Raw genomic sequence first — 12,463 nt, forward strand, 5'->3', positions numbered from 1 at the left:
TTCCCACAAGTCTAAGCTGCAGAATCCGCAATTTCCCCAAACTGGGTACTACAGGTCCCGAGATGCTCCAGTACACAACAAGCGATTACTGCGATGTTCTTTGGGAATTGTAGTCGTGTCGGAGGCGCCAAATTACAGGAAACTACTCACCCCAGGTTCCCCCGCGCCGGAGGCGGGGTCTGCTTTCCGCCTGACCCTCACCTTCAGACTCCACCTCCCGCCGAGCCCCGCGCCGAATCACAGGAGGGGACGAAGGGGGCTTTCCGCCAAGGTGGCCGCTGGGAGCTGTAGTATTAGAGCGGTGAGGCGAGAGGGAGGCGGAGTGACTCGGCGGCCATTACCTGTGTGGAGCTGCCTGGGACCGGGAGCCCAAGCTAAGAGGGAGGCCTTGGTTGGGTGGGGACGCAACCGCGGTCATGGGCTCCCGCCGAGGCTAGGCCTCGGAGAGAGGAGCAGGCGGGTCCTCCCGCCTCCTGTCCCGCCCCGCCTTGCGGTGGGGCCCGCTAGGCCTCTGTGCATCCCCGGCCTCGATTAGGCCGCTCCTTCCGGCAAGGGCGCCCCGGCAGCGGGCGGGCAGCGCCATGTCTCTAGTCGCCTACGCCAGCAGCGAAGAGAGCGAGCCGGACGAGGCGGAGCCAGAGGAGGAGGCGGCCGCCTCGGCTCCGACCGCTGGACCCAGCCTGGGGGGCCTCTTCGCCTCCCTCCCTCCTCCCAAGGGTCCTACCTTGCTGCCTCCACCCCCCCAGCTGCTGCCCTCGGCCTTCCCCCCGCCGTTGCTGCTGCCCCCGCCGCCGGCCGGAGACCCCCGGCTGCAGCCCCCGCCTCCGCTGCCCTTCGGCCTGGGTGGCTTCCCCCCGCCCCCGGGCCTCAGTCTGACCGAGGCCGCGGGGGTCGGCGAGGGGATGGGGCTGGGGCTGCCCCTGCCGCGGGCTCCAGGCCTTAACCTGCCCCCTCCGATCGGCGGTGCCGGGCCCCCTCTGGGGCTCCCCAAGCCAAAGAAGAGGACTACGGAGCCGGTGCGGATCGCCGCCCCCGAGCTGCACCAGGGAGATGTGAGTAGCCGCAGGGCCCTCCCGCCCCGCCCCCAGAGCTGCCCACTTCGCCGTCCTCCCCCGCTGGGCTCCGCGTCCGGAGCCCCCTCCGTCCACCAAGCCCGGGGTCACATGGCGGTGCTCCAGGGTTGTGAAAGTTAGGGCGACTGGCACGTTGCACTTTCTCTTAAATTGGGGCGCTCTTCTAAGAGTGCGGCCGGTCCCGGTCTCTTGACGGGACCCCACATCTAGGACACGTCTCTGCTGCTGTCTGTGGCTCTTCTCCTCACCCCACTCACCCCAGGTCTGTGCTCCTCACAACAAAGACAGAACTGGAGGCCGAGATAGATTAGCAGACTCGGCATCATAAATTTATCCTTTCTTTCCTAGACTCTGAGCTTCAGTTATGAGCTCTTCTGTCCGTTTTCCGTCCAGAAAGATGTGTCAACTAAAAACCATCAGTGTCTCTGGCAAAGGTGTACGTCAGAAACACTTGTGAATCTGGACTACCTTCCCCCTCACTCTCTTTCTGTTTATACCTAGGGGAGACAGGGACATTGAGGCTGCCTGTCATTGGAAGTACTTGGGTTCTATATCTCTTGGTCTTCGTGGTTTCTTTTCTATTGGAACAACATAACAGAAGTGGGGTTACCTGCTCTTTAAAAGGGAGTTCAGGGATGCCCCAGAAACTCTTTCTCTAACTTTCCCATCAGATCGCACCTCTCCCTAAATAGTCAGTACTGAGCCCTGCCTGTTCTGAGCTGTTGGCTGGTCCCCTGGCTGACATGTTATAAGGATTCTCAGGGTTGCTAATTGTTTTTCCCAAAGATTTTCATCATTTCCCCCTTCTTACTACAGATCACTTACACAATCCAGGTGTCCTTTCCTGTCCCTGAGTGCTCTTCAGGAAGTGTTCTTCACAGCACAGTATTATAGACCCTAACTGATAAGTTCTTGGTTAGGTGTGGTGTTTTGAGTTGAAAGCTGGCAGAACTGATTGATTTACTTTTCCTAGGATACCTCTTAGGGAGCTTGCCCCATTTTATAAAGAGGAAGGACATGTATGAGGCAGAGAAAAATAGGGTTTCCATTTTTTTGCTCATTGTCTACTGTTGTCATGGTCTTCGTTCTCAGACTAAATTAAGAGACTTGTGGGTGATGAATGGGTGAAGCAGTTAGATTTGTTAAGTGATAACTAGAAAAAGCATTTGTAATTCTGCTAGGAAGTATAAAGTTCATGAGCCAGATGAAGAGGTAGAGCCTCTGTGGATTCTTTTTTTTTTTTAAATCCGTTTATTTATTTATTTGTTTGTTTGTTTAAGCAAAGTCTTCTCCTTCCCGCACTCTTCCCCCATTGAAAAAGAAAGGAAAAAAAAAACCCTGAAGGTCTTGTACAAAGCAAGTATAACCAAGCAAAACAGATTCTCACATGGACCATATCCATGAAAAAAAAAAGCCTTAACCTGCACTCAAGTCCGTCAACTCTGTATCAGGAGGAATACCTGGGGAATCATGGTGGGTTGTTAAACTGAATAGTTTTTTTCTCTTTTTAAACACTTTTAAAATTAAATTATATTTTTCAATGAGTAAAAAATCTTTTTATCTCCCACCTATCCTCGTCTCTCCTCTGTTGAGAAAGAAAGAAAAACAAGACCCCTCTTATAAACGTGCATCATCAAGCAAAACAAACTCCACTGTTGGTCTTCTCCAAAAGCATAATTCTCAATCTGCACTCTGAATGCGTGGCCCCTCTGACAGGAGGCTGGTAGCATATTCCATCATGAGTTCTCTGGAATTGTGTTGATCAGAATTTCTAAGACTTTCCAAACTGCTTATAATGTTGTTGTTTTTGTATAAATTGTTCTCCTGGTTCTGTTCACTTCGCTGTGTCTCAGTTCAGACAAGTCTTTCCAGATTCCTCAGAAACCATGTGCTGCATCATTTCTTACTGCACAATAATTCCTTTAAGGGAATTACTTGTTCACCCGTTGTCCAGAAATGATGGACACCCCTTCACTCTCCAATTCTTTGCCATTGCTAATGGGTATAAGATAGAACAACCTCTTTTTGTGGACTTTGAATTCAGTAATCTTTTTTTTACATTTTATTTTCTGTATAACAAGCATTTATTTTCTCTGTCATTCACCTCCCCCGTTTAAAAGAAAAAAAGAAAACAAAAACCCTTATAACAAATATATAACAAATTTGCATTATCAAGGAAAACCAATTCCTACTTTATCCATGTACAAAATTGTATGTCTCATTCTGAATCTTGAATCTATCTGTAAGAAGGTGGGGAAGATAGATCATCAGTTCTCTGGAATCATGGTTGGTTGCATTGATCATAATTCTTAAGTCTTTCAAAGTTCTTTGTCTTTGCACTGTATTATAGTACAAATTGTTCTAGTTCTGCTTGTTTTGTTCTGCGTTAGTCTGTGTAAGTCTTTCCAGGTTTCTCAGAACCTATCTGTTTTGTCATTTCTTATAGTACACTAGTATACATTACATTCATATACCATATTTTTAATTCGATTTAACAAACATTTACTAAGCATTTACTCTGTTAGGGACTGTTGTAGGAGCTAGAAAAGACACAAATTTAGTTAGTATATGATTCTGTTCTTGTGTAGTTTACATTCTTATAGGGCATAAGATACACAGATAACTGTACTGTGGAATAAATGCCTTAGAGAGGTGTAAAACAAAGGCATGTGTGAAGGGAGGTCCTTATTGATGGGAAGAAACATGGGCAAGCTTCAGGAAGGCAGTGGTATTTCAATTTTTAGCAAAGTCTGTTATACTATGCTTGTGGAAAAGATGGAGAAATGTGGACTTAGATGATAGTATAATTAGATAGATTTGGAACTCTTTGAATGACTGGACTCTGTCAGTAATGGTTCCTTCTCAACTTTGCAGGAGCTCTCCAAAGGAGTACCCCAGGGATCTGTGCTTTGTCCTGTTTAACATTTTTATTAGAGAAAGGCATAGATAGCCTGCTTATCCATATTTGCAAATGATACAAAACTAACATGCTGCATTATAAATCAGGATTCACCATTAACTTGATTGGCTAGAACATTTGATTGAATTTAATCAAATGAAATTAAATACAGATAAGTGTAAAATCTCACATCTGCCTTAAAAAAAACTTCACAAGTACAACTTAAGGGAAGTCAGCAGTTTGTCTGAAAAAGATCAGAGGGTTTTAGTGGACTGTTGTCTTTATGAGTTAAGCCTATGAGTCAGTTATTTGGCAGCCAAAAATTATAATTTGGTTGAGCTGCTAGCCCTGCTGTACTGTGCTATAGTCAAATCACTTCTGTATGATTTTGTTTAGTTCTGGTGATCACATAGTAAAGACATTGATAAGTTGGAGAGCATCCAGAGGAGGGGCTTCAGGGTGGCAAGGGACTTTTAAATCCATGTCATATGAAAATTGAATGAAGGAACTTGGGAATATTTAGCTTAGAAAAGAGACCATTCTCTCTGGGAGAAGCTGTGAAAGCTTTTAAAACATTTGAAAGGATGGTGTGTGAAGAGGCATTAGACTTGTTCTCTTTGGCTCCAGAGGGCTTCAGAAGCAGGAGCAGTGAATGGATAAAAGGTACAAAGAGACCAATTTTAGGCTTGACAATAGGATTGTCCAAAAGTGGGATGATTGGCCTTGAGAAATCATTTTTTCTTCTCGGAGAAGGGAATTTCCCCATTTGGAACTCTTTAAGTAGAAGCTGGATGGCCCCTTTTTGGTTACATTTTAGTTACTACGTAGCCAGTGAGGTCCCTAGAATCTAGAAAACAGAGTCCAGTGTGGTTGTCAACTTTTGAGCTGGATAGCAGTATGTGTAGTAAATGGTAACAGTAACAAAAATCACCCAGAAATAATCCAAAGAGTATCTCTGTTGCTTGGGATCATTATTTGCCCTCTGAATAGGAGGTCAGCTTCCTATTTTTCATTTGTTCAGTTTCCAAATGATAATTGCTCCCTGAATGCACATCGATAGTAACTCATACCAGATGAGTCATCTTTCACCTTCATTTTAAAGGTAAGAGATCTGACATTGGAATATTTATCTCCTTAGCCATTTCCCCTTTTGAGGCTTTTCCGAGTTAGGCATAGAAGTTTCTTCTATTCAGGATGATGAGCCCGTTCCTTGCTCTACCTGTAGTTTCATTTCTTTCCAGTAACATGCACCTGCCTGTTTGAAGCTCCACCAGGGGGCAGGAAATAGGAAGAAAAACTCACACCTCTCACCCAAGTTCTTTAGGGGGACTTAAAGAGTTAGTGGAATATGTAGTGGATAGCAGTGGGCCCAGAGTAGGGAGACTGTGGCTCAAGTCTCCTTCCAGTCAATTAGCAAGTATTTATGAAGGACCTACAGTGTGTTAGGCAAAGAGGATACTAGGACAGACATGAAATAGCCCCTCCTGTCAAGCTAGTCAGTCATAGGGGCAATAATTATAGTACTACCTTCCTAGAGATATGGTGAGGAAAGTGTTTTAAGCTACGTGAAGGTGAGTTGTTATTAGTATAGTAAAATCTCAGCTGTTTACTTTTCAAATCCTTTGTCCCCACTCCATAGCCAGGTAACCAGGACCTTTGCTTACAGGTTGCGGGTGGGAGGAAGCAAGATCCAGATAGAGGGTGTTGTGAGTTTGTCTCCAACTGCATTGTAAAGCCAAATACTTCCAGTAACAGGGACCTCAATGGTCATTCAAATACTTCGCCTAAACAAAGGAATTTTTACTATAATGTACCTGATAAGCAGTTGTCCAGTCTTTATTTGAAGATCTCCCAGATGGGGGAACCCACCTTCTCTCAAGGCAGCCCTTTCCACTTTCAAATTGTTGTCCTTAGAAGACCATATCAGGGAGATGATACTATGACATTCAAGTGAATTGGATTTAAGTGAGGGAGGGCTGTGCAAAATCACTAGCCTCACTTTCTCCTACTGAGTCATCTGGGTCCAGTGGCAAGATATAGCTCAGGACGACTGGAGATGATACTGGATGCAATGGGAGACCTTGACCTTAAAAGCTAAAGTCTTTAACAGATCTCAGTTTGATTGAGGCAACACACATTCAGTGATTAAGACTGGGGAAGAAATGAGGCAGAGAATGACCTCTTTTACTTAGTCAAAAAAAAATCAATCTGGGAGGGGAAGACCCTCAGGGTTTCTGGCCAAAACAGAAATAATTGCTATTTACTTTTACTCTGAGCCTATCTGGGCCCAAATAATGACTAAGTGGGGACTGACCTGAGACCCATTGTTGGCCAGTCAAGGAGAGCCAGAATGATTTGGGCTTAAGGCATGGTCCTTAAGAAAGAAATCTAACTGGTAAACCCCAAGGTATCTTGTGAGGTACCAGGTTTCAGAATTTACATTTCCTTGGACAGAGCATCCCCAGAAAAGGAAGGAAGAGGCAGGACTGTTGCCCAACTGGCCAGTTGTAGTTGGGTCCCAGTGGGGCTACTCCTACTACTCATAGAGTTTGTCTTTCATTCTCAAAGAAGACCATGACTTCAAGGAGATGATGCCATGATATGCAAGTGAATTGGATTTAAGTGAGAGAGGGCTGTGCAAAGGTGAGGGGAACCCACCTTCTCTCTTGGCATCCCTTTCCACTTTTGGATAGCTCTAATTGTTAGGAAAAGCAGCTAGTGGATAAAACACTGTGCTTGAAATCAGGAAGACTCATTTTTCCGAGTTCACATCCAGCCTCTGACACTTCCTGGGCTATGTGACCCTAGGCAAGTCACTTCATCCTGTTTGCTTTAGTTCCTCATCTGCAAAATGAACTGGAGAAAGAAATGGCAAACCACACCAGTATCTTTGCCAAGAAAAGCCCCAAATGGGGTCACAAAGAGTTGGCTGTTACTGAAATGACTGAACAACCAAATTGTTAGTAAGTTTTTTGAGACATTCAACCTAAATTTTCCTCTTTGTAACTTTTATCCCTTATTCTTGGTTCTGCACTCTAAAATCAAACAGGACAAATTTAATCACTCCTCCATATGCCAGCCCTTCAAATACTTAGGTATCATGCCATCTTCTAGTCTTCTCCAGGTTAAACATGTTCAGTTCCTGCAACAATATCTTATTATCCATGTGTGGATTTGCCATGGCTTCATTTTCTCTACTTCATAGTGCTGCCTTTGACCTAATTCCCTTCGACTCTGGTTTATGGGGTGCTTAGAGAATGCAAATTTATTTTGATATGAGCAGTGAAATATTTTATGTATTTATTTTATATATAATCTATATATAAAAAATTTCTTATGTGTGTTCCTGCATGCATTATATCTGTCTAGTGCTCTGTGTGTGTATGCATAGATATTTATGTCCATTTCTTTATATTTGTCATACATACTGATTCTAAAAGCAAATTAAGAGTTTTGGGATTATCTGGATTTAGGTCCTCTGCTTCTTCATTAGTGCAAATAACCAAACTGTAATGATTTGAATGAGGGTTTGGGTTTATTTGTAACATTTCAGTTATCTAGGTCAAGCCTTTAATGAACTGATAAAATTAAAAGTTATCTGTAGTTTGTAAGGTTCCTGTGTACCAGAAAGTGGAATGACAGGTAGGTGGGAAGATTAGAAAGGGAAAGGGCAAGATCAGACATGGAAAAGAATAAAAGATGAGTTCCAGAGAGATAGAGGTAAGAAGACTAGGGTACAGATTCAGGAGATGCCTGAAACCAAATGGCAATAAAATAAAATAAAATATATGGTGAATCCGTTAATTGAGATGACAGCTCAGAGGAGTACAGTTGGGAACCCTGAGGGTCTGTTCTTGGGCCCTTATTTCCACTTTGCCTCTTGGCCTTGTCTATGGTGATGGTGATTGCTTTTTGGAGAGGATGGCTTAAAGAACCAGACTTGGAAAGATAAGAGAGGCTGGGCATGGGGAATGAGGCTCTGATAGATCTATTTATCCCAGTGGACCCAGCTTAATGGAAAATGTCTGTTTCCGCTCCTGCTCTGCAATCTGGGCTGTATGTCTCTTGTCACTCTTGGCAGCTGGATCTAAAGTCAGGTTGACTAGGAAGGCTGTCCATGAGGACCTGATACTTTCTCCTGGCCCTGTGGTCTTTGTTAGTTGCCAGTATCTCCCCCTCTATGGTTCTGACTGACATGGATTGCTGTCATACACATTACTGGCAGCAGTTTAAAAAAAATCTCTCTTCCACAACTTCCCATTAAATAGGTTTCAGCCCCTTATAACTCCTGTGAGGTCATTGGCTTTTATATTACATTCTAATCTGCTTCAGGACATTCCTTTTAGCCCTTAGTGGATACAGAATGAACACTTATATACTGTCATACCTCTGCCTTTTCCCTTGTATCCCAAGCCTCATCATTTAGTCTTCAGTATTTTATTGAAATAACTGAATAACTTGTTGCTAAGCCTTACTTCTGCTTCCTATTAGTTTTAAGTCATGCCTCCACATAACCAGAAATACTCAGAGAGCATTTCTTTTCTTTCTTTTTTGAAGTATTGATTTGGGAGGAAGGTTGAGGGACAGGAATGCAGCAGCTGTTGCCAATAACAGTGACTAGCTTTTTCTTAACCTCTGAGGTATCCCATTGTTCAGTCATTTCGGTCATGTCTGACTCTTCATAAGCCCATTTAGGGTTTTCTTTGCAAAGATCCTGGAGTGGTTTGCCATTTCTTTCTCCAGTTCATTTTACAGATGAGGAAACTGAGGCAAATAGGATTAAGTGGCTTGCCCAGCTGAGAAGTGTCTTGAAGCCAAATTTGAACTCAGTTCTTCCTGACTCCAGGCCTGTACCATATCCACTGTTCCACCTAGCCATGCAGGTCCCTTTTCATTGTCAGTCAGTGCTTTGTTTTCTGTAAGAAATAAAGACTTCAAGCCAAGAAGATGGGTTCAGAAATCTAACCTTGACTTAAGCTTTGTGACCCTGGGTTTAACCTTTCTGATCCTTGGTCTCCTCATTTGTAAATGAGAAAAATAATTCTTACGGGGCCTACCTCTTGGAATGGTTGTGAGGTAGGTACGTTGTCAGCCTTAAAGCACTATGTAAACATGAGCTATATGGACCCTCAGATTTTTCTCAGATTTACTCTTGTACTCTGTGCATTTCAGCTTTAAAATTGACCTTCCTTACCCTTTTGTTAAAAGAGGGAGGAATATCCATGAAAGTACAAGGTAGTTTACCATAGTAAAATATTTATCACTGTGGTGTTGAGGTGAAGGCAAACATATACTTTAGGAGCTATGATTTTATTATGTGGCATTATGTTTTAGGAAACAGTTGACTTCTACTGTATTTCTAATAATGGGATTTAGTAGATTACGAAAAACTCTAGGAGTCTTCCCCCAAATACAAAATACAGTAGATCTTTATAAAGTCCTTTTTATAAAAGAATTATTGGCATGCCTGTCAAATTTGAAAATGGTATAAAGCCAGGAGAGAGAACTCACGGGTTAGATGATAGCATTCAAAGATCTTGATAGGTTAGAACTGCCAGCTGAATCTAGTAAGATGGAAATTAATAAGGATAAAGTCATTTGGGTTCAAAAAAATCAACATCATAAGTCCAAGATGGGGCAGGCATGGTTAGATAGTGGTTCATTATGGAGCACTCCATAGTTTTGGAATTTGTATATGTGACTTTAGAATCTTCCTGCATTTTGCACTTAACTACTTATGTGCCCTTGGACAAATTAGTCTTTCTGAGCCTTGCATTCCTCATCTTTAAAATGATAGAATTGTTCTAGATGATGCCTAAGGTCTCTTCCAATTTTCAGTCTATAATCTTACAATATAGGAATTTTAGTGGGCAGCAAGAATCCTCTCAACCATTATGATATATAAGCCAGGAAGACCAATGCCATCTTAAGCTGCATTAAGGGAGATTTAGTTTCCAGCAATTGGTTAGTCCATAAGCTGCAGAATTTCCCGAGTAGAACCACCAGAATATCCCCTAGCTTATCCCATATGAAGATCTTTGAAGGTACTGAGGTTGTTTAGCTTGGGGAAAAGACTTAAAGGTATAGGATAGCAGTCTTCAGGTTCTTTGAAGGGTTGTTAATAGAAGAAGGATGAGATTAGATGTATTCTACCTGGGCCCAGGGGTGGGAGGGGTGGGCGGGGGCAGTACTAGAAACAAAGGATAAAAGTTGAAGAGAAATTTTAACTTCATCTAATGAAAAACTTCCTAACAATTAAGAGCTATTCAAAAATGGGCAATCTGGGAGGGCATTCATTGCTAGAAGTCTTAAAACAGAGGCTGGAGGACCACTTACCAAATATGGGTTTTGGGGGGCTTTTTTTTTGAAATTGTAAAATTTGATACAAAACTAGAAAAGAAGAAACAAACATTGCCATGGACACAGCGAAACATGAGAGAGGAGTCAATATAAAACAATAAATTTCTATTTCAGGAAAACCTACATAATAAATACTACACATTGTTTTCAAGTCTGCCCAGCTTTTCTTTGCATCCTTGTTGGTTTTCTTTTGTTCTCTGCTGTGCATTTCCTACTTTATTTTTTTCCCTTCCCTCCCTTCCCCCTGCCCAACCCTAGAGGAAGCTATAGTTTAACATGGATATATAGGTGTGTGTATGTGTACACACACATATACATGTATACACATAAATATCTGTAAACACACACACACATATATGTAAGACCATATTCTGCTCATTTCCACTTGTCATCTCTTTCTCTGAAGGTGGATAGCATCTTCCTTCATAAAGTCCAATTTTTTCCATGTTTTTCTAAATCAAGCAGCTGATCATTTCCTATACCACAGCAGTATTCCAACCTAATCACATCCTGCCTGAGAGATTGTCTATGAGAATTTTCCACCAATTTTCTGCATTCCTTCCATTCTTGGCTGCATAGGTTTTATTTATACAAGAAGATTTTAATTTAAAATAATTGAAATTATCCATTTTATACTTTAACAGTACTCTCACTTTATAATATAGTTTAGGGTCTGATACTGCTGAATCTGCTTCCTTTTTATATTTTTTTCCCCTGGTTTCTTTGAAGTTCCTGACCTTTTGTTCCAAGTGAACCTTTTGCTTATTTTTTCTAACTCAGCAAGATAATTTTTCAGTAAGGGATGACATTGAATAAATTAGATTAGTTAGTTAAAATTGTCTTTTTTTAATTATATTGACTTTACCTACCATAGCTCCTGTGTCTGTTTTGGCAAGTATGCTCTCAGGTATTTTATACTGTCTACTTATTTTTAATAGTCTAAAATAATATTGAATATTATTGCTAACAAATGGTGTAGTTTTCCTATTTTAATCTCTTCATTTAATTTATTTTAGCTTTAACTTTGTCTGAGATCTTGACTTACCTCTGCTTATTTTACATAATTCTGTTCCAGCTCTCTATTTTATCTTTGTTTCTCTCATTTTTATACCATTTCCTGAAAGCAAAATATTGTTGAATTCAAATTTTTAATCTGCTATCAGTTTCCATTTTATAGGTAAATTCATCCCATTCACATTCTAAGCTATAGTTACTTGTTATTTTTCCTCATTTTTCTTCATTTTCTTTCTCACCCTATTCCTATCCCTTCTCATTCCTCTGCTTTATTTCTGCCTACTATCTTGTGCTTAACCTGCCCATCCTTCCAAGAGTCCCTTCTTTATCCTCTCCCTCCACCCTATCCCCTTGCCCTCTTCTTTCTGAATTTAAAAGACTTTTATATGTACCCTTCTAGACATATGATTTTCCTTATTTAATCCATTCTCAGTGAGAGTAAGGTCGCAGCACTACCCATCCTCTCCCCTATTAACTTTTTTTGTATCAGTTTTTTTCTTTTATGCCTCATTTGTATGAAATAATTACTCCTTTTTATCTCTTCCCATACATTTTTATTTTTCAGAACTGCCACATCATATATATAGCTCAGCCCAAGCCTTTCATTTGAACTACCCAAATAATGATGACAAGTCATGAGAATACTGATAATATTTTCACATATAAGAAGTAAACAGTTTTACCTTTTTGAGTTCCCTATAATTGATCTTGTTACCTTATATTTCTCCTGAATGTTATATGTTGAATTTTCCCTTAAGTTCTGCTGTTTTTGTTACAAATACCTGAAAGTCTTTTCAGTTCATTAAATGTCCATTTTTTTCCCATTCAGGATTATACTTAACTTTGTGGGGTGTTACCCCAAGTCTTTTGCTCTACGAAATATAATGTTCCAGAACCTATGGTCCTTCCACATAGCAACTGCTAGGTCTTGTGTAATGCTTATTATAGTGCCATGATATTTAAGTTGATATTTTTTCTTGTTACTTCCAATATTTTCTCTTTAACCTAGGAGCTTTGAAATTTGGCTATGATATTCTTGTAAGTTTTCCTCCTGGGATCTTTTTCAGGTGGTGATAGGTAGATTTTTTTCTATTTCTATTTTGCTTTCTTGTTCTAG

At 41.4% G+C, this 12,463-nt stretch overlaps 1 protein-coding gene across 1 annotated transcript in view; it reads left to right on the forward strand.

The window, feature by feature from the left end:
* The first annotated feature begins 322 nt into the window (after nt 1-322).
* The window catches only part of PRCC (proline rich mitotic checkpoint control factor), a 36,999-nt gene continuing 24,858 nt past the window's right edge, over nt 323-12,463 (forward strand). Inside the window, exon 1 of the mRNA XM_072647280.1 lies at nt 323-1,052. Within this exon, the coding sequence (XP_072503381.1) occupies nt 582-1,052 (471 nt within the window). The 5' untranslated portion in view covers nt 323-581. The remainder of the gene's footprint in view (nt 1,053-12,463) is intronic.

Source organism: Notamacropus eugenii, chromosome 2 (genome assembly GCF_028372415.1).
Source record: "Notamacropus eugenii isolate mMacEug1 chromosome 2, mMacEug1.pri_v2, whole genome shotgun sequence".
In the NCBI taxonomy this organism is placed as follows: domain Eukaryota; kingdom Metazoa; phylum Chordata; class Mammalia; order Diprotodontia; family Macropodidae; genus Notamacropus; species Notamacropus eugenii.